The following is a 21,539-nucleotide window of genomic DNA, read 5'->3' as shown; positions in this document are numbered from 1 at the left end:
GTCACGTCCTCCCCAGCATCCTGCATGGTCCCTGCCTCTAGGAGCCGGCGGGGACTTGTGTGACGCTGGGGCGGCCGCCTCGGAGCAGCACCTGTCCTTTCGGAGGGGAAACCGGGCGCCTGTGCGAGATCGGTGCTTTCTGGAGGAAACCAGCCTGTGGGGCAGAGGAAAAGCCACTGCTCACCTCCGTCCCTTCCCACCACTTCGGAGACGCTTCTCCGCTGCTGTCCCGCAGCGCCGTGCACCTCCCCGGGTGCTTTTAAAGAGCTGCCGTGCTGCTCCCTGCTGGCAGCCACACACAGGTGACAGGAAAGCTCTCAAAAAAAAGAGCTAGAGCTGTGATTTGAGTGCTGCAGGCCACCGCAAAGCGTGCTAGGGCAGAACGTGCCGAGCATGGGAAGGAGTTGCTTTTACCTTCGCTTCCCACCTGGGGCTTTAACTTCGGTTGCCCCCAGCACTTCTCTGCTTTAAATGTCTTATGTTTTGATTAACGGAAAGACAGGCTGAATTAGGAGATCTGATGGGCTCTCTTCTCCTGCAATTAAAGCCTTTTGAGGAGTACCGCCGTGAGAGCGGTGTCTCCGTGCGGTGGGAAGAGCTGGGAGCAGACGCGTGCTCCGGCGGGTTGCGAGCGGCGGGAGGGAATGAGCAGCCGTGCATTAGCGCGGCTCGCGTGGGGGATTGCAACGCCCGCGTCGCGCGCCGTCACCGAAGCACGGCTTTAACGAGGAGCTTTCAATAAGGTGGTTGCATAACTGTGAGTCTAAGAATAGCTCCTGTGCAGGACGCTGAGGCTGTGTGGAGGAAAGGGGCTAATCCGGAGAGCAGGATCGCTTCCCTCTCCCCGTTGTGTCTTCGCTGTCCTCCCGGCATTTCTGAACCTGAGCACGGAGATGACGCTTGGGTTGGCCGTGCACCTGAGCGTTGCATGTGCAAAGGATCCACGTGCAGGTGTTGAAGGCACCTGGAGGCCACCCTGCCCCTGTCCAAGGGGCGCCCTGATTTATCCCAGTAAAGTTTTTCCGCTCTCCCTGCTTGCAGGATGGGACAAGCTCCCTGGTGTTAAAAAGGAGCGTGTGTGCGTGCAGAGTTGGTGGTGGCTGGAATTAAGCCGCTACGCGGGGGGACGCCCCGTGCCCACGCTGCCCGTCGTGCCCTGGCAGCTCTCGCGGCGGTGTCGCGGGGGGGCCCGGCAGCCGGGCTCGGTGCACGGCCGAGACTGGCCCCGCTGCGCGCGCCGGGAGGGAGCTGCCGCCGGCATTCACAATTGTTTCTCCCCCGAACAAGATGCCTCTTGTCCGAGCTCTTGCCCGCGGGGATCCTGGCTGGAGCGGGGCCTTTCTTCTGCCTACCCCAGCCGCCTATTTCCCCCCCCCCCCCCCCCCCCACCAAGGGACAGGGCTCCCTGGGAAGCGTCCGAGGGTGCTCTCTGCCTGCGCGGCCGCTTTCCCGGCTGCTCCCAAAGAGCTTCAGCCTCGGTTCTCTCTGCTCCGGTTTGGCACGGGCCAGGGACATCTCTGCAACCCGCGCGCCTGTCCGGAGGCAGCTCCCGGGAGCGAGCAGGGCACTGCTCCCTTTTCCACTTCCAGAAGCCCCTGGGTCTAATCCTGCCAGGCTGTGGCCACCCATTTACGATAGCTGGGATGATACCAGCAGCTGTGGCCACGCTGCTTATGTCAGTGCAGGAGCATAAAGGCTAAACCCGCCTGGGCTGGGGGAGCAGTTTCTCAGCAGCTTGGGTCGGTGCCTGCTTAATGGCACGTCCTCTGAGCATGCCTAGGGGACAGCCTCGAAATGGGAAGGGGAGGAAACCCGTTGCTCAAGTGTCCCTTCCCTGTGCCCACGTATGAATTAATTGCCCCGCTAAAGCTGGCTCTTCTGCTCTTGCCCTAAGCTCTGGAGCTCCTCTGCTTCATCATGAGCAGGTCACCACCCTGTGCGCCCCTTTCTGCTCGGCTTCTCCTCAAATTCTGCATCACCCTGGAAATAGCGAAACTTGGGTGCTCTGGTGCTGTCGCCCCAGTCCCTTCTTAGCCTTGCCGCTGATCCCGCGGTGGGGAAGGCTGCAGGAGCTCGCTGGGAGCCGAGGAGGAGGACGGTTGTGGGATTTCATACCCCTGTGCTCGGGAACGTGCAGCCACATAAAGTCGGGCTCAGGTCTGATCTCCATCAGTCTTCAGCTGGAGATTTTGCAAATGGTTCTTCGGTCTCTCATCCGAACAGCTGTGCTCACGAGGGGTGTGGAGAGGGATGCAAATCTTCAGGCAGATGCTATAACTAGAGCTGCTCTTTATTTCTGACCATTTAAATGGAAATCACGAGAGCTTGCTGGGGGACAGGTCCGGCCGCTATGCAGCATGTTGTGCGTTTTAGGAGCCGAGCTTTTGCAGGCCTGGAATAGTTTGTTTTCATTTCTCCTCCTGCCTGTTGATCATCCAGCTGTCTCAGTGTTTGGGTGAAGAGCGAAGATGCTTAGAAATCCCAGTAATAATTAAAAATAACAGGCGATGGAATCAAACTGCAGCGCGCAGTTTGGCTAGCAGCCACTGGAAGCACTTCAGTGTCGAGACACAGAGGTAGGACCTGAAGGGAAACCCTGTGTCCTGGTGTGCCTGGATGGTGGTGGTGGGGTTTAGATCAATAGCAGCGCTTGGCCCCTTTTCTACCTCGCCCTGGAGAGTTTTACAGTGGTGTGTTGTATTTTCTCACTAAATGAAGTCATTCCGCTTTGGAGACCCACCTTCTGAATCCATCTGGCTTTATGCCCGCAAGATTATGTTGTATCAACCACCCCTAAATGCAGTGTCGGGGAAAGTGCCTTTATGTTTTAATTTCCAAATAGGCAGGCAAAATTGAGTGCTCTGATTGGCATCTGCAATCAGAGCCCCATTCAGCGGGAGCCGCGAAGGGAGCTGATTGCAGCAAGCACTGCTCTGACCTTCTGGGGACTCCACTGCTGCCGCCGCTTCATTAAAAGGATAAATATTTTTCCAGAAACAACATTTCTGAGCTGCCAGAAGTCACGACAGGGACGGGGACTACGCTGCGGCACGAGTCTGCGTCGAGGCAGAGTTATCTCCTTTACTCTGTGGCTCGAGAATTGAGTGATGAACGTGCATTTTCAGCAGCCTGGGGGTGGTGTCTGGGACGTGGCTCGGGATGCCTGGGCTCCGTTCCCGCTCTGTCGCTGAGCAGCACGGTGCCATCGCGTCCTCTCCGTGGGCTTACCTTTCCTTAGCTGTTTTTCTCCCATCGTTTTCTGCTGCGCTTGTGAATGATGCAGAGCAAGGACCATCTCTTGCAAAGTTTTGTGTAACGGAGCCTTGGTGGTGGCTGGGGATAACATCTCGGTGCTTGCGATAGCAACGATGGTTGTGGGGCAGCAGACGGAGAGTGGAGGTCTGTGGCAACTCGCGTGTATGAGCAGCGCTCTTGGAGGACATGAGGCACGTGGGCTTGGTGCAGCTGGAAGGGCTCGTAACCCCGGTCCTGTGTGTTGGCCACTGGACCATCCCGCTGCGCCCGTGCCCTGTTACAGCACGGGACCCCGTGGAGCGCGAGAGCCTGGTACGCAGAGAGCAGCATCTGCAGCATCGTCTGAGCCCCCGAGTGAGCTACAGTCTGGTCTCCGCTCCAGGGGCCTGTTAGCATCCTGCAGCCAGTAATAGATGTTTTTAATTCTCATGGAATTATTGAACAGACATCAGGGAAATTTGTTTTACAGTCCAGAGCCGGCTCTGAGCATCGTTAACATTGTTATTAGAGACGAGGCGGATGATTTAAGCAGGGACCTCTGACAAAGATGCACACCTGTCCATGAATAAAAGGCTGCAATTTAATACCCATGCTGTTAATTAAGAAGAGGATGAGGGTCAAGTGTGGTGCCTGCTTCAAAGGTCCCCTGGGCCTGGCAGGCGAGGTGGCGGTGATGATGCTTCCTTCCCCGCTCCTTGGCACGCCGAGCGAAGCCGGCATGCGAGAGGAGATCTCGTAAGGGCACGCGAGTGTTGGGCACCTCGTGTCAGCTGCGGTCTGATGCCACGTAGTCTCTGCGCCGAGCCGGGTGCCGCAGCGGTGGAGAGGAGCAGATGCCGTCAGCTTGATGAGTGGCAGCGCGTCCATCGCAAACTGCCCTTCTGGCCAGGCTCTGGCAGCCGGCAGCGCCCGTGGCTCCGGCTGAGCCGCGGCGTGCCGGCAGATCCCCTCCTTGTGCGCCAAGGCCCTAGCTTGCTGTCCTCACATCTCCAACCTCCTCCTGCTCAGCCACAGCAGGAGCCAGCCTGCTTTCCCCTGGCCTGGGGCAGTTTTGCCTTTATTTATTTATTTTTTTGGCTTATTGCAACCACTGTTGCTACTTCGGACGTTCCCTGCTGTTTTTGTCCTTGTGACGGCTGGGAATCTAAAGGGAGAGGTGGTGTGACAAACCGTGGCTGGGAGAAGGGCCTGGTTCCTTGTCCAAGTCCCTCTTGGTCTGTGCAGGATCCCTCTGTCGTATTGAGGTGGGCAGAGACTCGCCTGGGCTGCTCGAACCCGTCTCCCTTGGTTAAACCGGGGGCCTGAGTGCGGTACGTCCTAGCCGTGCTTCGTTCCTCTCTTCTCTAGACTTCCGTGGTTAACATATTTGTTAGTGTCTTAAAAGGTTGATTAAAAGCCAGTGCCAGAAACCTTGTAATCCTAGGAGGGCCTCGGAAGCAGAAATGTTGTGTTTTGGCTGCAGCGAGCTCTAGCAATACTGGCAAACGCTGATTTGCTTCATTTGGATGCAGAAGGGAGCCTATGGGAGGCTTTGGAGTAACAAAGCTTGTTTGCATGCGTGTTTGAACACGCGCGCACACAGGCGCAGTCGTACACATGTTCGCGTACAGTTTGGTTCACTTCACTTGCCTGCTACGACGGCAGCCGTGCACGGAAATTGCTTCTGCATCAGCTGCGTCGTTCCGCTACAAAAAAGGACAAACAGCTGGCGAGCTCCTACCCATCCCTGTCTGCCTCCCCTCAGACTCAGCAGACCCTTTTTTTCAGTGTGACTTATGTATTCTCAACCCACGCGTCTCCAGTCGTTTTTGGTGTCCTTTTCTGCAGCTTTCCTATTGCGCGTGGCTCCTGCGAGGGAAGCTGGTTAACGTGGATGCTGTATCCGCGGTGGCAAGATGCCGTTTTTTGATGGGAATGGCCCTGTCTGAACATCTGCGTTGCCCAAGTTCCCTTCTCGCGCTCGTGTCTTGAGTGCCCCTCTTGCGTGCAACGGCACGGAGTTGATTGGAAAGTTTCTGGCAAGTTTTTCTAGCTTGATTTGCAGGGAAGTGACTCTCATGTGCAAGCCCGCTCCCCCGTGATGCTTTTTGAGCCTTTTCAACCAAACTGCGCCCAAGGATAGCGGATTCCTACAAGTTTTGTGTAGGCAGAGAGCTTGGGAGGGAGGGAAAGCACCCAGCGAAAGCCGGTGCAGAAGGCAAGGCAGCAGCACGAGCTCGGGCTTCGTTAGCCCTTGGAGATTCCCCGTGCGAGTGCATTGTTAGGAATTCCCTGATGACGGGAGAGACTTTGATCAGAGCTTGCACCTCATTAGGCATCAGAGAATTGAGCCGTGAGACACCAATCCATAGGCAGCCGGGCTTCATTAGTTCTGTTGCTCATGGGACTGCCTGCTTAAGGAACATGCAGATTCTACCAAATTGACTTTTGTTTTTAATTATTTTTATGAGGACTTTCTCCCCCACTGTTTTTTTTTTTGTTTGAGGAGTTGCAGCGAGATCTTTGCAGGGTCTGGGCAGCTGGAGTCGGTCGGTTTTGTTCTGTCAAAGCAAGCCAAAAGTTTTCTTTCGGTTCAGCATTAATGCGTGTATCCGTCGGCACTGCTGTGCCCCTGGGGTGGTGATTTGGATCATCCATGGGCTGCAGCTCCTGGTCCCACGACGTATGCCGGGGTCCCTCCTCACTGATGGGGTGTCACAGGAGCTGTGAGCCGGTGCAGGACCTGAATCCTGGCCTGCATTCACTGAAGTTTTGATTTGGTTTGAAAAGCCCAAATTCAGTGCTGTGGTTGAGGACTGGCAGGCAGCAGAAATGTTGCAAAGAAACATCTCCACGTTTTCTAACCAAACTTTTTCAAAAGCTACTGAAAACGGATAGAAAACCAGACAGACTTGTTTGCATGGGCCCCCACAGGGTGGAAATTTGAACAAGTTTTAGCTACTATCTCTAGTTATTAAAGCAAAATTAAACCCAGCTCCAAACCAGAGCCAGAGAGCTCTGTGCTAATGTGGTTGCATGAGCTGAGCTGTCCGGTCTCTGCGGTCAGCATTGCCTCTGACCCGCCGGTGCCTTGGGGGAGTCTCTGCCTTCACCCCCCTTTCTGCAAAGCGCGGCGGAGAATGGCCGTGAACGCGGACAGCACGGCGTGTCTGAAGCGCAATTTCCGAGATGGCTATAAAGCTTCCTGAGTTGAAAAACGCTGAGGAAGATGAATGTGCGTCTGAAAAGCCTGATTTCCACCATTCTTTCTCTCAGCTGTGCTCTGAGAACAGAAGTGGCAAACACAGAAGCCCCGTGTGCTACAGACAGACCCCTCAGCCGAGAGGAAGGAATTACTCGCTTGCGGAGAGCGTTCCGGTTGAGATCACAGCTCAGCGAGAAAATAGAAGCCGACAAGGTAGTCCTACTATTGCATCCAACCTACCTGATATAAAAATCAAGAAGAAAAGCTGAGCGCGGAGCAGATGAGAGAGACATTTGCCTCCTTCCGGGCAGACTGACAAGAACCAGGGACGGACGAATTCATTGCAGGTTCTCCGTCTAGTGGAGAGGGGGAAATAGGAAGGCATCCAAGCTGATTAGCGAGAGGTCTCTCAAAGAGACAGGCTGGCTGGATTTAATTCCCTAGTCAGCATTCCCAGTACATTGATCTCCTCCTAAGTAGGAGGGAGGGAGAGAGAGCAGAGAGAGGGATGGAGGGGAGGGGGGAGACGAGAGAAAAATAGGTTGAGGTGGTGAGAGAATGAAAGCAGAAGGATGGAGGAGCGGAAGAAGAGAGGAGAAAAGTGGAAAGGAAAAAAGCAGAGGGACAGAGGTTGCAAGAAGGTGGTGGAGCAGATGCCCCTGCCCGGGTGGCATGGGTGCAGAGCGAGGCGCGTGGTCCGGCAAGGTGCCAGCACCGGAGCTGCCACGGGCGATGGAGACTGCTGATGAAGGGCAGGGGAATCCAGCCAGGTTGTCCTCTCCTTGGTCCTCCTTGGCCAGCCTCTACCTGGGTGCTGGAGGCAGAGCAGCTCTCTGGCGTCCTGCAATCGAGAGAGGGCACGGGCGCAGAAGCGCTTGGACGTACGTGTGAAATGGGTGGGAGGGAGGGAGGAAGGTCGCGCGCTTATGGATGCACTCGAGGCAAATGCGCGCAGCTTTACTCTTTAATAGTTCCCGGAACAACAGGGCTGGAAATGGCAGAGAGATGGTCTTTGCAGGACAAGATCCCCCACTTGCAGCACAAAGCTTTAATTTCTAGCCCCAGCTGGTAGTGAGATATCAGGCATTAAAATCGCATTATTCTGATTACTGTCTTACTTCTTTTTCCACTTTTATTCCTCACTTGGATTCCAGCTTGATTTTAGTGTGTACTCCCTCCAGATCCACCGGTGCCAGAAGTCAGTGCTGTATACCATCCGAAAGCTCAGCCTCCCAGCTTTCAGATGGGATAATTAAAGCATTAATCTCTTACTCCAGCAGTCTGCAAGACAGCAGCTGCTAAAATAACATAGAAGGACTGATACAAAAAGGTGCTTTGGTTCCAAAATCATGGCAACAGCCTTTAGGGTCAGCAAATATTGTTTCGTGCTAAGGAGGGTCCAGGGGCTGGAAAAATACTGGCCTCTGAAACTAGAGGCTGCTGTTGAGTCTCACATCTGCTCCTCCCTAAACAGTTGCAACCTGTGACAGGGCAAAACATTTAATTTGTATTTCTTTGTTTTTTCAGCTTGGGTTTTGCTGTAAGCTTCTCCTGTCCAAATCTACTTCACTGCAGTTGAAAGACTTCTGAGAAATACAGCCTTGAGCTGGGCACTGCTGGGGCAGATGCTGGCTTGTGGGTCTGGCATCAGTAGTGATGCTATTGCATGCAGTCGTGAAAGTTGCTGGGTTTTTTCTTGGCTTGGGAACATTTTTTTTTTCATCAGCTTTGTGTGAGTGCTCATTTTTTAAGAAGCTGTTGCAAGTAGCTGGACTCTCTGTGAAGAATGTGAATCCTTGGGGTGATACCGAGTTGTAGGAAAGGGCTCTGATGTTCTGCGATGAAACAAGGAACAGTTCCCTGCTGTTTGGCTGTGGCAGGAATAAGGAATAGGTACGAGAGCGTGATTTTATCAAGATTACTGCTGACCTGTAAGGCCCTGGGTTTGCCACTCCACAGAAGGGTGGCAGAGTCAGTGGGTGATTATTCTTATTAAACACCAGGTATTGATTTTGGAGTTTGTCCCCTCCGCATAGGCAAAATCCCATCTCTTCTGTGTCTTTTGCGTCCAGCCACCTGGTGCAAAACGTCTGCAAGATGCAAGGGGGGGGTTTGGGAGCTCGACTCACCTTTGCAAATGTCCAGTTTGGGGCTTGTGTAAAACCTCCAGAAACTGGAGTAACCTGGGGGGAGATCACACTCGGGACCTTGTAGGGATGTCCTGTTTGCTTGCAGGTTGGGATGGTGCAATGCCTTAGGCAGGTGGACCCGTGGCACGCTCTAACGCTCCTCAGAGAGGAGTGAACCCTTCGTTCGCCCCCCAAAATACAAGTGATGAGCTCTCGGCAGTGGTAGAATAGACTGCTTCAGCGGTGCTGTGGCCTCTGAACCCAAGCAGGGTTTCTCTTCATAAAGGTATGAGCTGCCAGTGATTTTCATAGCTTGATTAACGCTCTTCAGGCTGATTTCCATTGGTGGCTGCAGAGAAGCAGCAGAAGATGGATGTTTTCTATTACTTAATGTAATGACTGTGAGGCAGCCTAATGAAACCTTCACAGCTGAAGTTTACAGAGCGCCCGCAAACGCTGCTCGATACCTGAGCTGCAGCTTCTGCGCGTGGATTAGCGGGGGGCACGCTGCAGGGTGCCAGCGGGGCGAGGGGGCACGTGGGTCGGGAGCACGAAGGAACGGATAAAAGGAGAAGGCAGAGCAATGTCCTGGGTGTGAGACGGGATGTTTGAGGAGAGGAGGAAAGAGTCAGTGATTTTTGTTACTCCCAAAATATGTGCCAGCTGTGTTTAGCTCTCCGGTGCAATGTCACCGGCTTTGTCGTTCCCTGCGGGGCAAGGATCAGTGCGTCTCCCAGCTCCACGTCTCTCTTGTCGTGTTCCTTGAGCTGCAGTGTGGTCAAAGAGGAAGGAAGGAGCCCCAAATCATTGCAAATCTCAAAAATTTTTCCCAGATGGATCTAGGTTGGTCTGCACTGGAAGAGCAAAATAAAGCCTAGGCCGGGTTGGCGGCAGGTCAGGGAAGGGCACCGAGGGCCTTTTGGCTCCTCCTCACCGATGCACCCGTGGGAACCATGGCCAAAAGCAGTTACCAGCCCAGGCTGCCCTGTGGAACGGGTGAAGCCCTGCATCCTTCTCCTCTGTGCACGTGTTTAGTGAGTACCATCCTCCCCAAAGTTTTCACTTTTTTCATAAAAGCGGTTTTCACAAATGCAGTTTTCATTGATTGTCCTGTTGGTAGGCGGACAACAGGCCTGGGAAAGGGGTTCTAGCTCCATACGCTTGGGAAGACCTCCGCAAGCACGGCTGCAACACGATGCTGGAGACTTGCTTTACGGACCTGGAATCCATTAACCTGAGAACAGGAGAGTGTATTCCCAGTCGAAGAGAAGTTAGCCTGTGATTTTCAGCTGAGTGAGTAGGTCAGGCAGGGTTTCTGTGAGACGGTGGCTGTGTTAAGTAGTCAATATTCTAGTCTTGGCTTTCTTGCAAAAGAAAACTCCCACACCTTCAGGCTCCCGTCTCCTCGGTCGCAGCTGGTGGTTCCCATCTGCCGGGGAGCCCGTGTTGGGGGGCAGAGCGGCTGTGTTGGTGTCACCCACACAATAATGGGATCCACCTGCCAGAAGACAACGCAGGAGAAACAAAACCCCCTCCATTGTGCCTCTGAAAGAGCTGCAGTTAACAGAAACTGAGCAGCCAAGAGCTGGATTCGTCTCCCTGGGGCCCCGGGAGACGGCTGGAAATGAACGCAGCGGTGCAGAATGAGGCCACCTAAGCCCAACGAGATCCCAGCAGCTGCCCAGGTAGCGTGCAGGCTTCTCGCCGGGGCATCGGGGCACCCGGTAGCCGTGGGTTCCTGCTCTCCGGCATAGGAAACGCCTACAGACCGTGGGAATTTTCGGACTGTTTGCTTAACGCTAACTGGGTTCATGTAACGAGGTGCATCCAGATGTGTCCCAGCTGCATCCAGGCAGGCAAGTCGTAATCCTCGCGGGAAGCTGTGCTGGCTCGTGTGAGGTTTGCCAGGAGAGCAGGGCAGAGCCCCCGGGGTGGCACCGGGGAGTGCTGAGGTTTATATACGTTTCACGGGGACGGAGCAGCAGATGACGACTCGGGAGACCTGTGTTTTATTCATGACTCTGCCATTTCCCCATCTACAAAATGAGGATAATGATACATTCTTCCTTTAGAAAGAGCTTTTCATCCCCAAGCGCTTTAAAAACAGCAGCAACAATGCACGTTAATTGAACATTTTTACTTTTTAAAAAAGCGTTTGAGTTCCAAGAGAAAGCTGTAAGTGAGGCTAATTTTTATTTCGTCTGTATTTGATGGTGTGGGGCATGTGGCAGCGTAAAGATGGCTGCGTCCAAGGTGGAAGGAGAAGGGGAGAGGAGGAAGAACTCTTCAGGCCGTGCCGTGGCGCAGAGCTGACGGTGCTGAGTAAGCACTTGTAAATCAAGCCAGCAAAAATTAAAGGCCCCAATAATGGGTTGGATTAATCCGCTCTGACTTCCACGTCGAAAAGTTAGATGTCAAAGTCTGAGCTCGTCGCCTCGGGCTCCCTCCGAGTCAGCGGAGAGAAACAGGCATCTCCAGAGGCTGTTTGTCTCCTCGCGGACAGCCTTACCCGCTGGATCGCCCTCCCGAGGGGCCGCGCTCCGCTTGCGCGGGACGGGGGCTGAGGATGCTCGCGCCGGCACCCAGGTTTGGAGGAAGCAGCCCCGAGGCCGTACCGGGAACGGGGAGCAGCAGGGCGTTCCCGCTTGCCAGCGCCGTGATACGTCTCACGCAGGCGGATGCACCAGCCTCGCGTGCTGCCTCCTCTCGTGCCGTTGGCATCCTGGGGAGCGTCTCTCCCCCGAACCCTCCGGCAGAAGTTGCACGACCGATGCAGGAGTTTCTCTCGGCTTTCTATTCTTCGTGGCGTGTTGCAATCACCCAGTGAAGAGGTGCGATGCAATATGGTATGAAAACCCGACAGATGCCCTCCGAGCATTTGCTATATAGGTGCGTTTCGCATCTACGCCGTTTAACCACCCGGCAGGACTGTCAGCCCTCAAGCTACCAGCCGTCACAGGTAGCAGCAGGCGAACAGCAAAGGCTCAGCTAGCGAAGATTTGCGTGTAGACACCAGAGCGATAGGCAACATTATAAAATCATAAAACAGAGAAGTAGAAGTACCGCGCTCCTAACTATCAAATCCCCAGGCTCCGTGCGTTTTGTCTTTTAAAAAACTATTCCAGAGATGTCAGAAACAAACTGCACGCTTCCACAGTCTCTCGTGTCCTCCTTCTGTGTCTCGGATGAATAATAGATAAAGGAATCATTTTATTTAAAGAGAATGAGTTGAATGGGGTTTGCTTTAAAAAAAATGCACACAAAAAGGCACCACAGCACTCATCCCTGATTGCTGTTATAAAAGAAAACTTCCCTTTTCATTTATTATTGAAGTAAATTAGGTTGATTGTCAGAAACTTCTGTGTAGGGTAAAAACGTTTCCACTGCGAGCTGCACTGAGATGAATGGGTTTAATTTACCCCGTCGGTACGTTCAGCAGGCAACGAGGCGGCCGCGTCGCCGTTGAAAGTCAAGCCGTATTAACAATTTTGGGCTCGGGATGATGCGCAACAGATGTTGGGATCTCTCTGGAAGCGCCCGCGGTGCTCGTCCCAGCGCCGTGCTGCCGGCTTCGTGCGCGCGTCCGGCTCTGCCGTGGGTCGGGGCAGCCCCCGTTGCGCTGCACGTTTGCGCTAGCGCGGCCGCTGCTTTCCTCCTCCCGCGCTTGCACCCGCCGGGAGCGCGCCGGGGGAGGGCTCGCTTCCGTAGGCACCTCCCGGGAAGCCGGTGGTGCGATCCCATGGAGCGCGTTGCAGAAGGGTGGGAGCCAGGTTTCCGCTGCCGCACGGCCGTCGGGAGTGAGCCTGAGGCGGGGAAGGTGCCTGTCAGCCAGGGCTGATGGGCAGGGAAGACGCTGCTGTTGAGATTTCAGCCCCAGCGTGCAGCGAGGAGGCCGCTGAGTTGCACACGATGGCCCTGGTTGCGCTGCTAAGGCTCTATCTCTTACAGTCGCTCTTGGCTGCTCTCGTTGACTGCACGTAAACCCACATCTGGGTCAGCTCGAGGTTGAGATAGCTGGAAAATTCCTGGGGGAACAGGGCTGGACACAAGTTGGAAAGTGTGCTCTGGGTTTTGTACTGGCCGTGGAGGGGGATCCTTTCCTGGAAGAGCAGATGAACGTGGATGAGATGAAGGAGAACATCTAGGCGTGTAAAGGGCAGAGAAGAGGGGGTTGCAGCCAGGCTGGTGCTTGAGAGGTTTCCCGATATAAATCAGCAGCGAAGGGAAATTGGAAGAAGAGGGCGAGGCTGGGCTATGTTGCGTGTGCGCGTGCTGGCTTCACGCGCAGGTGGGAACCATACGCCGTTGCTGCGTGTTTGTGCTAAACATGAGTGTCCAAACCTTGCCTCCGCCGAGGCTGTGACCGCACGGTCGGGCCTGGGGACCCCCCCACCCCACCCCACCCTGCGGGCTTGCTCGCAGCCTTTCTTGGAGCCCTTGGTGTTGTTTAGACGGTGCCCGGCGCAGTAACCACGGGGGTAACCACGAAAGGAGAGAGAAATGGCCACAACAGACCTTGACACTGGAATTGTTTGCTGCTATCATATCGCTGGCTTGAAGCATGGTTTCTCCCTTTGCCAATAGATCTACGTACACAAAACTTCCACTGCATCGCAATTGCACCGCTCTAAAGTGTTGTTCTATTATTGCTTTTCATGCCCAAGGCAACGGTATAACCTGTCCTAGCAACCTATCCGTGCCACGCGGTACCCACAGCCACCCGCGTGCAAACAGCGTTTGGATGCCTGGAGAAGCTCGGGGACCTGCCTGGGTGGATCTGTTTCTTGTTTGGCCTTGCGAAATTGGAGCCAAAAAGCGCTTTTCCGGGACAGTCTCTCTAGGCTGCCTCTTCTCACCAAAAGTCATCTGCAAGCGGGGAGAGCATTTGATGAAACTTCCCCTGTTTCAGCATAATTAAGTCATGAATTTCAGGCAGCCTGTGGGCAGGATAGTCTCTTAGCAGAAGTACAGCTAGCAGCTTCAGTGCCAGACTTCAGATTTTGATTTTGAACCAGGTATCTGACCCAGGGCAGGTAGCGAGGTAGGATTCTGCTTCCCATGGTCATTTTAGGGTCATCTGCAGAGATGCCATGAATTTAGGGCCGGAAGGGACTTTTAGATGACATCAACAGGCCCCTGAAAGTCATTTAGCTAACTCTTTTCTGAGCCTGGGATTTTTGGTTTGGTGAACCTAAATCTTCCCAAAAGGCATTCAGGGTTGATTTAAAGATTTCAGAAGACGGTGAATCCAGGGTTGCTACGGGTAGTTTATTTTTAAAGGTTAGTCATCCTCACTGCTAAATATTTGTGCGTTGTCTGTCTTTAACTTTCAGTTGCTGGCTATTGCTCTGGCTTTCCCTACTGGGATAAAACACCTGGCATTTTCTCCCGTGATCAAACTGTGCCTCTCGCAAACTGGAGAGTTTCTTAATGGATTTTGGGGCCAAGTGAGGGCGAGATCTGTGTCGGGAGCTGCTGCAGCAGAAATGTTCCTGCTGAACGCCGAGGGAGGGTGGCTAAGGTTGGGCCTGGGCCAGAGAGCAGAAAGAGCTTTGTGTTTTAAAATCTATTACAGTTTTTAAATTGCATTTCTGTTAATGAATGAGTTGTCCAATTAGCGCAGTCTCTGCAGCCTGAACACCTGTGCCCGAGACCTGGAGTCTCCAGAGGGACTTTCACTTTTAACAATATTTGTTGTTATGAGTATTATCGTATTAGATGAAACAGGCAGAAGGTAGTTGACGGCATCGAGGTGGTGCTGGTTTATCCGTCCCTCCAGATGCTGGAGGCCGCACCGGTGCCCGCGATGCCCTTGGCCCATGTGCCAGGGCATTAATAACAGTAACGTGGCTTCAGGCATTTCCTAGGCCCCTCCTTGCAATGACTTCTGGATGCTTTGCCCAAAAGGAGGGTGTTTTGGGGGTGGGCTGAGCCCCCAGGTGGCCCAGGACCATCAGACAGCACCAGGGCTCCAGGTGGGGAGAATTTGCCTTGAGCTGCTCTTGCAGCTTTGGAGCTGCTGCTCCCTAATCACTTAAACAGCTTTAAGAGCTTATCAATAACCACAGACCACATGAGCTTGACGAGGCCGGTGCTGCTGGGAGCAGCAATGCCTGAGATGGCTGTTCATTAGAGGAATTGGGTTTTGCCCTGCCTGGGATTGATTAATTGCCTCCAGGTAGCTGGTGGGAGCGTGGGGGCCCTGCTCCTCGGGCAAAGGCGAGCGGGAGGGTTGCTCAGCCAGACCTGCAGCTCCCTGCGAGGAAGGGGGGCTGCCTGGGGGGAAAAATAAGTTGATTCTTGGCGTAGCAGGCTGTGCTCGGGAGCTACCTTGGCTGGTGAGTTGGCCCCTCTCGTTTGCAGTCGGGAGACCTGGTTCTTGCAAAACAGGAGCGATATTTTATGCACCAGTCCTCTCCTGGCGATTCACCCCGCTCTCCTTGGCAGCAGTGGGGCAGCACAGTCCATTCCCGACGTGACCCCCGTGGGCTGTGGGGCCGGGGACGAGCCCCTCGTGGCCACGCTCCCCCCCAAGGGCAGCTCTGCACAGCACAGAGGCTGGTCGCTGCGTTTTGCGGGTGAAACGCCAGTAATTGCTGTGCTTTGGGGGGAGATGCTGCGTTCGCCGCGCGCTCGGGGTACCTTGGCGAGCCCAACGATTCCCCGGACGTGCACAGGGTGTGAGCATGCCTTCACCGGAGCAGGGAAAAGGTGCATCCCCTTAGACAGTAGAAAGATGGGGTGTTTTCAGTTAGACACAAATCCCCTTGCGCGGGCACGGAGGTGCTACCCCCGCGGCAGGCTGCGGCCGTGCCGGCTGCACGGTGCGGGGAGGCGAAGGCGCGGTTATCCCAGCTCCTGTCGCTCCGCGTGTGCTGCTGCAGGCCAGAGGCTGAGCGGACGCATTTATACCCTTTCTTTCTCCATGTTTAAACAGCACCTTGGAAAATGCTGTCAAGAAGCCACAGCTCTTGGTGTTCTCTAGGGGCTTTAATTTATTTTTGCTGTGTCGGATGCTTGCTTCGTTGTTTTGGGGGTGGTTCTTTTAGAGGTGGAGGCTGGTCTTGCTGCAGAGCAGAGGTGCTGCAAAGATAAAGCTCACGGCATTACAAGGTGCCAGTAGGTATGATAAGTAAAGCTGTGTTGGAGGAACATGGCCTAGCTGTCAATAAGGTGTAAGATTATTTTAGGTCCGTATTTTAAATCAAGAGAGAGTCTGTGTTTTCCCCATAGGTTTTTGGGTTTCAGTCCTGTTTTCACTGAGCACACAGCCTGAATTCTCTGGTCTGCAGAGCCGAGCGCTTTGCTTGTGCACTTTGCATCCTTGCCTATAGATCCTGGCATGGGCTGAGGATGCTCAGAGGAAGCTTTCCGTGTGTTATCTGAAAATAAAACTAAAAATTGCAGGACGTGTCTGTACCTTAGGCTGCAAATGAGGGCGTTTGCGCCGAAAACAGGGTCGTGGTAAGCGGTGCTTTCCGTGGACAGGATCAGGACTGCACGGAAGTGGAGTCCCCTGCATTTTCCAGCTCTGGGTTGGAGCATGCAATGGGGACGGTTTCTTTGCAGCTCCTTCAGCTGTTTTGGCACTCTCAGAAAACCTGTTACTGTGTCTCCCCAGAGCTGATTTGCTCTTCCCCTAACTAACCTAATGAGAAGCAGCTGAAATCTCAGCACCTTGCCTGAATGGGTGTCCTCTTCCCTTTCCAGGCTGGCCTGAGCTCTCCTGCGGACATGCCGACTCTCCTGCCACGCTGGACTGTCCCGTCGTCTCCAGGGGAAGACATCTCCAAGGTACGGCAGACTCTTATTTCTGATTACAAGATTATGTGCGTCTGAAGGGTCTAAGTTTGTTTTCAAAATGTTTAAAGTAGTTTATACTGTGTCTTTGAGGTGCAAAGTTGCTGGTGTGGTAAGTTTTTGGGAGCGCGGCTTTATCTGGCTCAAGACAACTGGCATTAGGTAACTTTGCTTAATCCAGACCCGGAAGCTCTCGGAAGTGATTTTGCAAACCTGGAGATGTTTCAAGCTTAGAAGGCTTTTGGCTGGCCTCATTTATGCTCTCCTCTTGCATTGCTAAGGGAGAAGCTTAGAAGTCTGAATTACGTGAAATACAGTGTGAAATCTTTTGAGATACCTAAACCGTGTGCATACACACACGCGCTTGCATTTCCCTAAAACTTCTTTCTCTCTCCTTCATCTGTCAATCCAGGCTTGATTACATTATGCCCCAGCAGCTGGGGGGAAGATGGTTTGGGGGAACTGAAGGCTGTAGACTTACCCTCCTCACCGTTCTTCCCCCAGGGGCATCCCACTGCTTTGCCATAAGATACAGGCAGAGAGCTTCGGTGCAGCAAAACTGGGGCTGCTGCCTGCCCCTCTTGCTGCTTTCCTTTTCTCTGCCCTCCCCTAGGATTTGAAGATAAAGTCCTCTTTGACCTCCCACCTCACCCAGCGCTCGGACATGCAGGGGATGGGGATGGTGGAGGAACCTCCAGTAGGTTGGGACCTGTGTGTTTCTGGAGAAGCTTACGCACATTGTCAATCTCTTTTTTCCTTTTTCCTGTTTTGCAAAGCTCAAAGTCATAAAATGTGTGTCTCAGTATGAGAAAATAAGATTTCTTCCTAAATGTCGGCTCCCAGAATCTGCCTGTTGTTCACATGCAGATTTGCATGTTCTTCCTGGTATTTTTCCTAGCAAGCGCTTTGCTGTTGCAAGGTTCAAACGTGTTGCTTCTGCTCTCTCTCTCTCCTGCTCTTTCCCTGCGGTGCACAGCAATTTTATGCAGCTTCTGGTCTTGTCCAAGGAAGAAAAAAGTTAGGAGTACGCCAGGCAGAGTCTGAGGCTTGTGGCATGCTGGGTGTGCGAGCGAGTGGGCTGCGCGTCATCTTTCCGAGGGCGCTGGTGCAAAAACAAACAAAATCCCCAAAGCTTGCGAAAGCTTCGGCTGACAAAAGGGGTGCTGTGTATCGCCACCTAATTTCATCCCTAAACTGAAAATGAAAGCAGTCGGCATTTTGTTTCCCTGCATGTTCGGGTAGCAACTGCTAGTTCTTCCCCTGGTTTTCCCCCACTGTGATTATGTGAAACCGACTCTTCACGGATTTCTCCGTTAACTTAGATATCTGCACATGCATGCATACACACTGAAATATGTATGTATTTTGGCACCCGACTGGAAATTCAGTCGGATCCCATTTCAGTCGCTTTTGCCTTCCCCCTGCGTCTCCCCTCTCCAATCTGCTGCTGCTACAGCTGCGCGGGGGAGAAGAAAGGATGCAGCGTCTCGCGCGGACGTCAACAACAGCGTCCAACTGAACTGGGGAGAGAAAAATTACTTCCTTGTACTGCTGCTCTCGTGACAAGAGCTGGCTCTTTCTTCCCTTCCCTCCCTCCCTGCTTTTTTTTTTTCCCTCCCTTTTTTTCTACCATGTTCAATTTTCTTACTGTGCCGGGCAGGTTACAGAACTAATCTTGCGGATGCTTTGAGCCCCGTAATACTGTGAGCCCTTAAAGATGGGGTGGAGGGGACAGCGGAGGGAAGGGAGAAGGAACATGCGGGGAATGCAATTAGGTCGGGGTGGCAGGGCAAGCGAGAGGAGCGAGAATTGCAAATGTGGGTTTTCAAAAGCGGCGGGTTATTACTTAAAATGAATATCATTGCTGCTAGGGCTAGCTTACCTGGCTTGCTTGTCAGCAGCTGGAGAGTGGGAGACATGAATTAGAAGAAAAAAAAATCCCTAGGCAGTCTCCAGGGTCTTAAATGGCACTTTCATCACAGAAAGTGTTTTGTAATGTGCATATTTATTTTTTCCCTCTGCCTTCATCTGGAGTACAGAAACTCTCGTGCTTGAGGCCTGCCAAGGACCTGCTGGTGATTAGAAGATGGGCGAGATTGGAAGGGTTTGCACCACCTGTCCAGGGCACGGGGCTTTCTGAAGCGAAATAGGTTCTGCGCGTGTTTAAACCTGGAATAAATGCGTCTGTGCTGCGATAAAGGATGTCGCTTCCATCATGGAGAATACTGATCCATGAATATCATCTTGGATGTGGCACAACTCCTGGCATGCCGGTTGTTGTGGCTCTCGGAGGACCGTGATGACTCCAGATTGGTGCTCGAACCACTGCGAGCTGGGACCTGTGATGAATCCATGCTCCTGCTGAGGCAGCTACAACAGGAGACCCAAGGGCTCCTGTATTTCTCATGCCAAACTGCTGCTCTTGGAAGCAGCCAAGCTGGGTCCAGGGTGTATCGGCAGCAGGGCAAGGTGACCTCGGTGGGCAGGTCTCATCTGAGCTGCTGCTTCACCCCGGTGCAGCTGTAGCCCCTAGCTCCAAAGTGGCTGGACTGCTCGGAAAGTGCGTTCGCCCCCCCAAATGCATATCCCATCATCAGTTTTGCAAAGAAGGTTAGAAATGTAGAAATATGACAGCTCCGGAGGCAGGTACCTTAAAACCAGTGTGCGCCGATCGTCTGGTGCGTTCCCGGACAGACCCTCAGCACGTGGCTGAGTCTCCCCTTGGTCTTCACCGTCAAAGTCCCAGAGAGGGTGGTCGAGAGCTTGATGAGGAAAAAATAAATGTAGGGACGTGCCAGGGCTGTGTCACCCTCAAGCCCTGAAGCACGTGCGAGGTGGTAAACATCCTCTATCTCCTCAGGCCGTCTATTTGCCGAGTCTTTGCCTATGGAACAGCACGTCTGTCCCTGGTGGACTCGTTGCCTCCTTGTAATGCATAGGTAAATAGACTTTTAATCAACGAGAAGCACCGGCTGAAGGCAGTGAGCAGCGATAAAGAGCCCAGTTGGGACTAACGGTTCCTCTGTCGCGTGCTCCGGTGGTGGGGGCTGCCGAGGGGGACAGTGTGGAGAGCGTCCCTGCCCTTGGCAGTGGAGTAAGGAGGAAGCTGGCTGCTCTGAGGATGGGGCAGATTAAAGGTATCTTGGCAGCAAGGGGATTATGTCCACTGAGCACCTCTCTAGAGGCGCTTAGCGCCTTGCCAGATGGGGTAATGCGCTGTGGGCATCAGCAGGAGTGCTGGGGTTTCACTCCTGGGCTGGGATTCACTTGAAATTGCAAAAATTTTGCTCTCCGGGTGCATAGTAATGCTCATCTCCAACAAGGCTGCAAGCATGGCAGCGTGTGCATGGGGGTGCTGATCACTGCTTCCCCAGATTGTGCAGCTTGGAGAAGTTGAGTGGTCAGCCCAGACCAGGAACGTATATCTCATGGCAGGTAGGCCCCCGGTGCCAGGGCTTGCATTTTGTCTAGAGCCAGCCCGGTCTCCATCTGCCCTTTCTCTCTGCTGCTTGCGCTGTGAGGATCACGTTGTCCCTCAGCACATAATTTGCCATCAGTTAAATTTTAATGGCCAACACTGCGAGCTCAGCACTGGAGCTGCGGGTTGCTGGGGTTTTTATCTCCAAAGCGGTCCTTACCACGCGTGCCGCTGGGGCTGCTTAGGGGAGCCGGCAGTTGGGGCTGCCATGTATTCTGCATTGCCAGCTTGTGCGAAAACTGTGCCCAGAGAGAAGGACCCGTTCTGGGAAGGTATTATGGCGTGTTTGGAGCTGGGGTGGTGACCCAGTGCCCTTAAGTACATGGCATTACTGTGTTTAATGTACTCGGCTCTAAGCTCTCTCTAAACAGAAGCGATCTTGCTGAGTTCAGCACTGAAGGAGCAATAACCAATGAAGGAGATTAAGAAAACTCACAAGACTCAAATGTGCTGGAAAGGGCTGGGGAAGTGCCAGGGGCATTGCAGTAAATGACCTCTCTGGGAACTGAGGATAAATAAAATCCCTGTCCCGTCTCTCTTCTCCTAGGCTCCTCGTGCCAATGCCTTTGCCCTCCTCTCCCTTGCTTGACCATAGATGTTGCTTTCTGGGTTATCTTTGCACTCAAGTACGACAAATCCTGTGTGTGGTGAGTGCTGCTATGGGGCTGAGATGAGAGTCCGTGTTGTTGCATTCAGAAAACTAACCTCTCCAGCTCAAGGAGAGCTGCTTTAGTTGGCGGTAGCATTAGGTGCTTTATTCTGCCTGGAACAGCCTTGAAAGGGCAAACAAAACCTCTCTTTTGTGTCTCTTGTCTCCAAAGGCTGTCTGCGGGCAGGGCTGCGTGTGATCATTTTTTCTGGAAACCAGGCCAGGTGAGCTGGTAAGGGAGCTATGTCCCACCGCGCTAGCTCCCTTGTGAAGTGCTCACCGCTGCCCGAATGCCATCGGGCTGCGATGGGCACAGGCTGCAGCAACCAAAGTGAATTAGTCCCAGTGTGAGGTCTGACATGCTCAGTGAGATGGTAAAGTGTTTGGTTCAACTTGTTCCGGAGCCGCTTGCAAATGCAAAATGGGATTTTGGGGCACTGGTCTAAAATGGGGAAGGCATGGTCAGAGGGATAGGGCTTGATTTGCCGCCTGTCTCATAGCAAACGAAAGCGTTGTAGTTGATGGGACTTGGTGAACATCCGGCACGTTGCGTCTTGTTTCTGGACTGGACGCCTTGGTAGGTCGCAGCACATCGGAGGGGATGTGATGCCGTCCCTCTCGCCTGCACCCCATGCCTGGGCTGGACTGAGGGTGCACCTGCTGCTGCTTTTACCTAGGCAGGTTTGCTCATCTCCAGCGTGGTCCCCCGGGTCCCTCACCTCCGGCGTTGCAGCAGCCTGGGCTTCTATCACTGCCTGTCCTTCATGGAGCCTGAGCGTCGCAGAGCATCTGGAGAGTGGCTGCTGCCTTCGATCCCTACCCCAGCACGGTGCAGGCGCGGAGGCTGCGAGGAGGATGACTTGGCAGTGATATATTTACTACAATTACCATCTCTCTTCCCAGAGGAGGAAAAAAATAGATGAATAATATGTTTTGAAGGTGTCATGGAGTGAAAGCAAGAGAGGAGCTTGAGCCTGAACTTATGAATAACTTATAGGCTTCCTTCCTTCATGCAGTCACTCCATTTGGGCTTATCTTTCTTAC

The 21,539-nt window shown here is 53.5% G+C and overlaps 1 protein-coding gene across 2 annotated transcripts in view; it reads left to right on the top strand.

Annotated features, from left to right (window-relative positions):
* Positions 1-6,408: 6,408 nt before the first annotated feature.
* LOC112981582 (protein CEPU-1) overlaps positions 6,409-21,539 on the top strand; it is a 348,167-nt gene continuing 333,036 nt past the window's right edge. For both annotated transcript variants that reach the window (XM_064524308.1, XM_064524307.1), the window contains exons 1-2: positions 6,409-6,652; positions 16,279-16,362. In XM_064524308.1, coding sequence (XP_064380378.1) covers positions 6,424-6,652; positions 16,279-16,362 — 313 coding nt within the window. In that variant the 5' untranslated portion in view covers positions 6,409-6,423. The remainder of the gene's footprint in view (positions 6,653-16,278; positions 16,363-21,539) is intronic.

The sequence above is a fragment of the Dromaius novaehollandiae genome, chromosome 21, assembly GCF_036370855.1.
Source record: "Dromaius novaehollandiae isolate bDroNov1 chromosome 21, bDroNov1.hap1, whole genome shotgun sequence".
Taxonomy (NCBI): Eukaryota; Metazoa; Chordata; class Aves; order Casuariiformes; family Dromaiidae; genus Dromaius; species Dromaius novaehollandiae.
The sequence above is the reverse complement of the archived record's forward strand: the minus strand, read 5'-3'. Positions and strand labels throughout refer to the sequence as shown.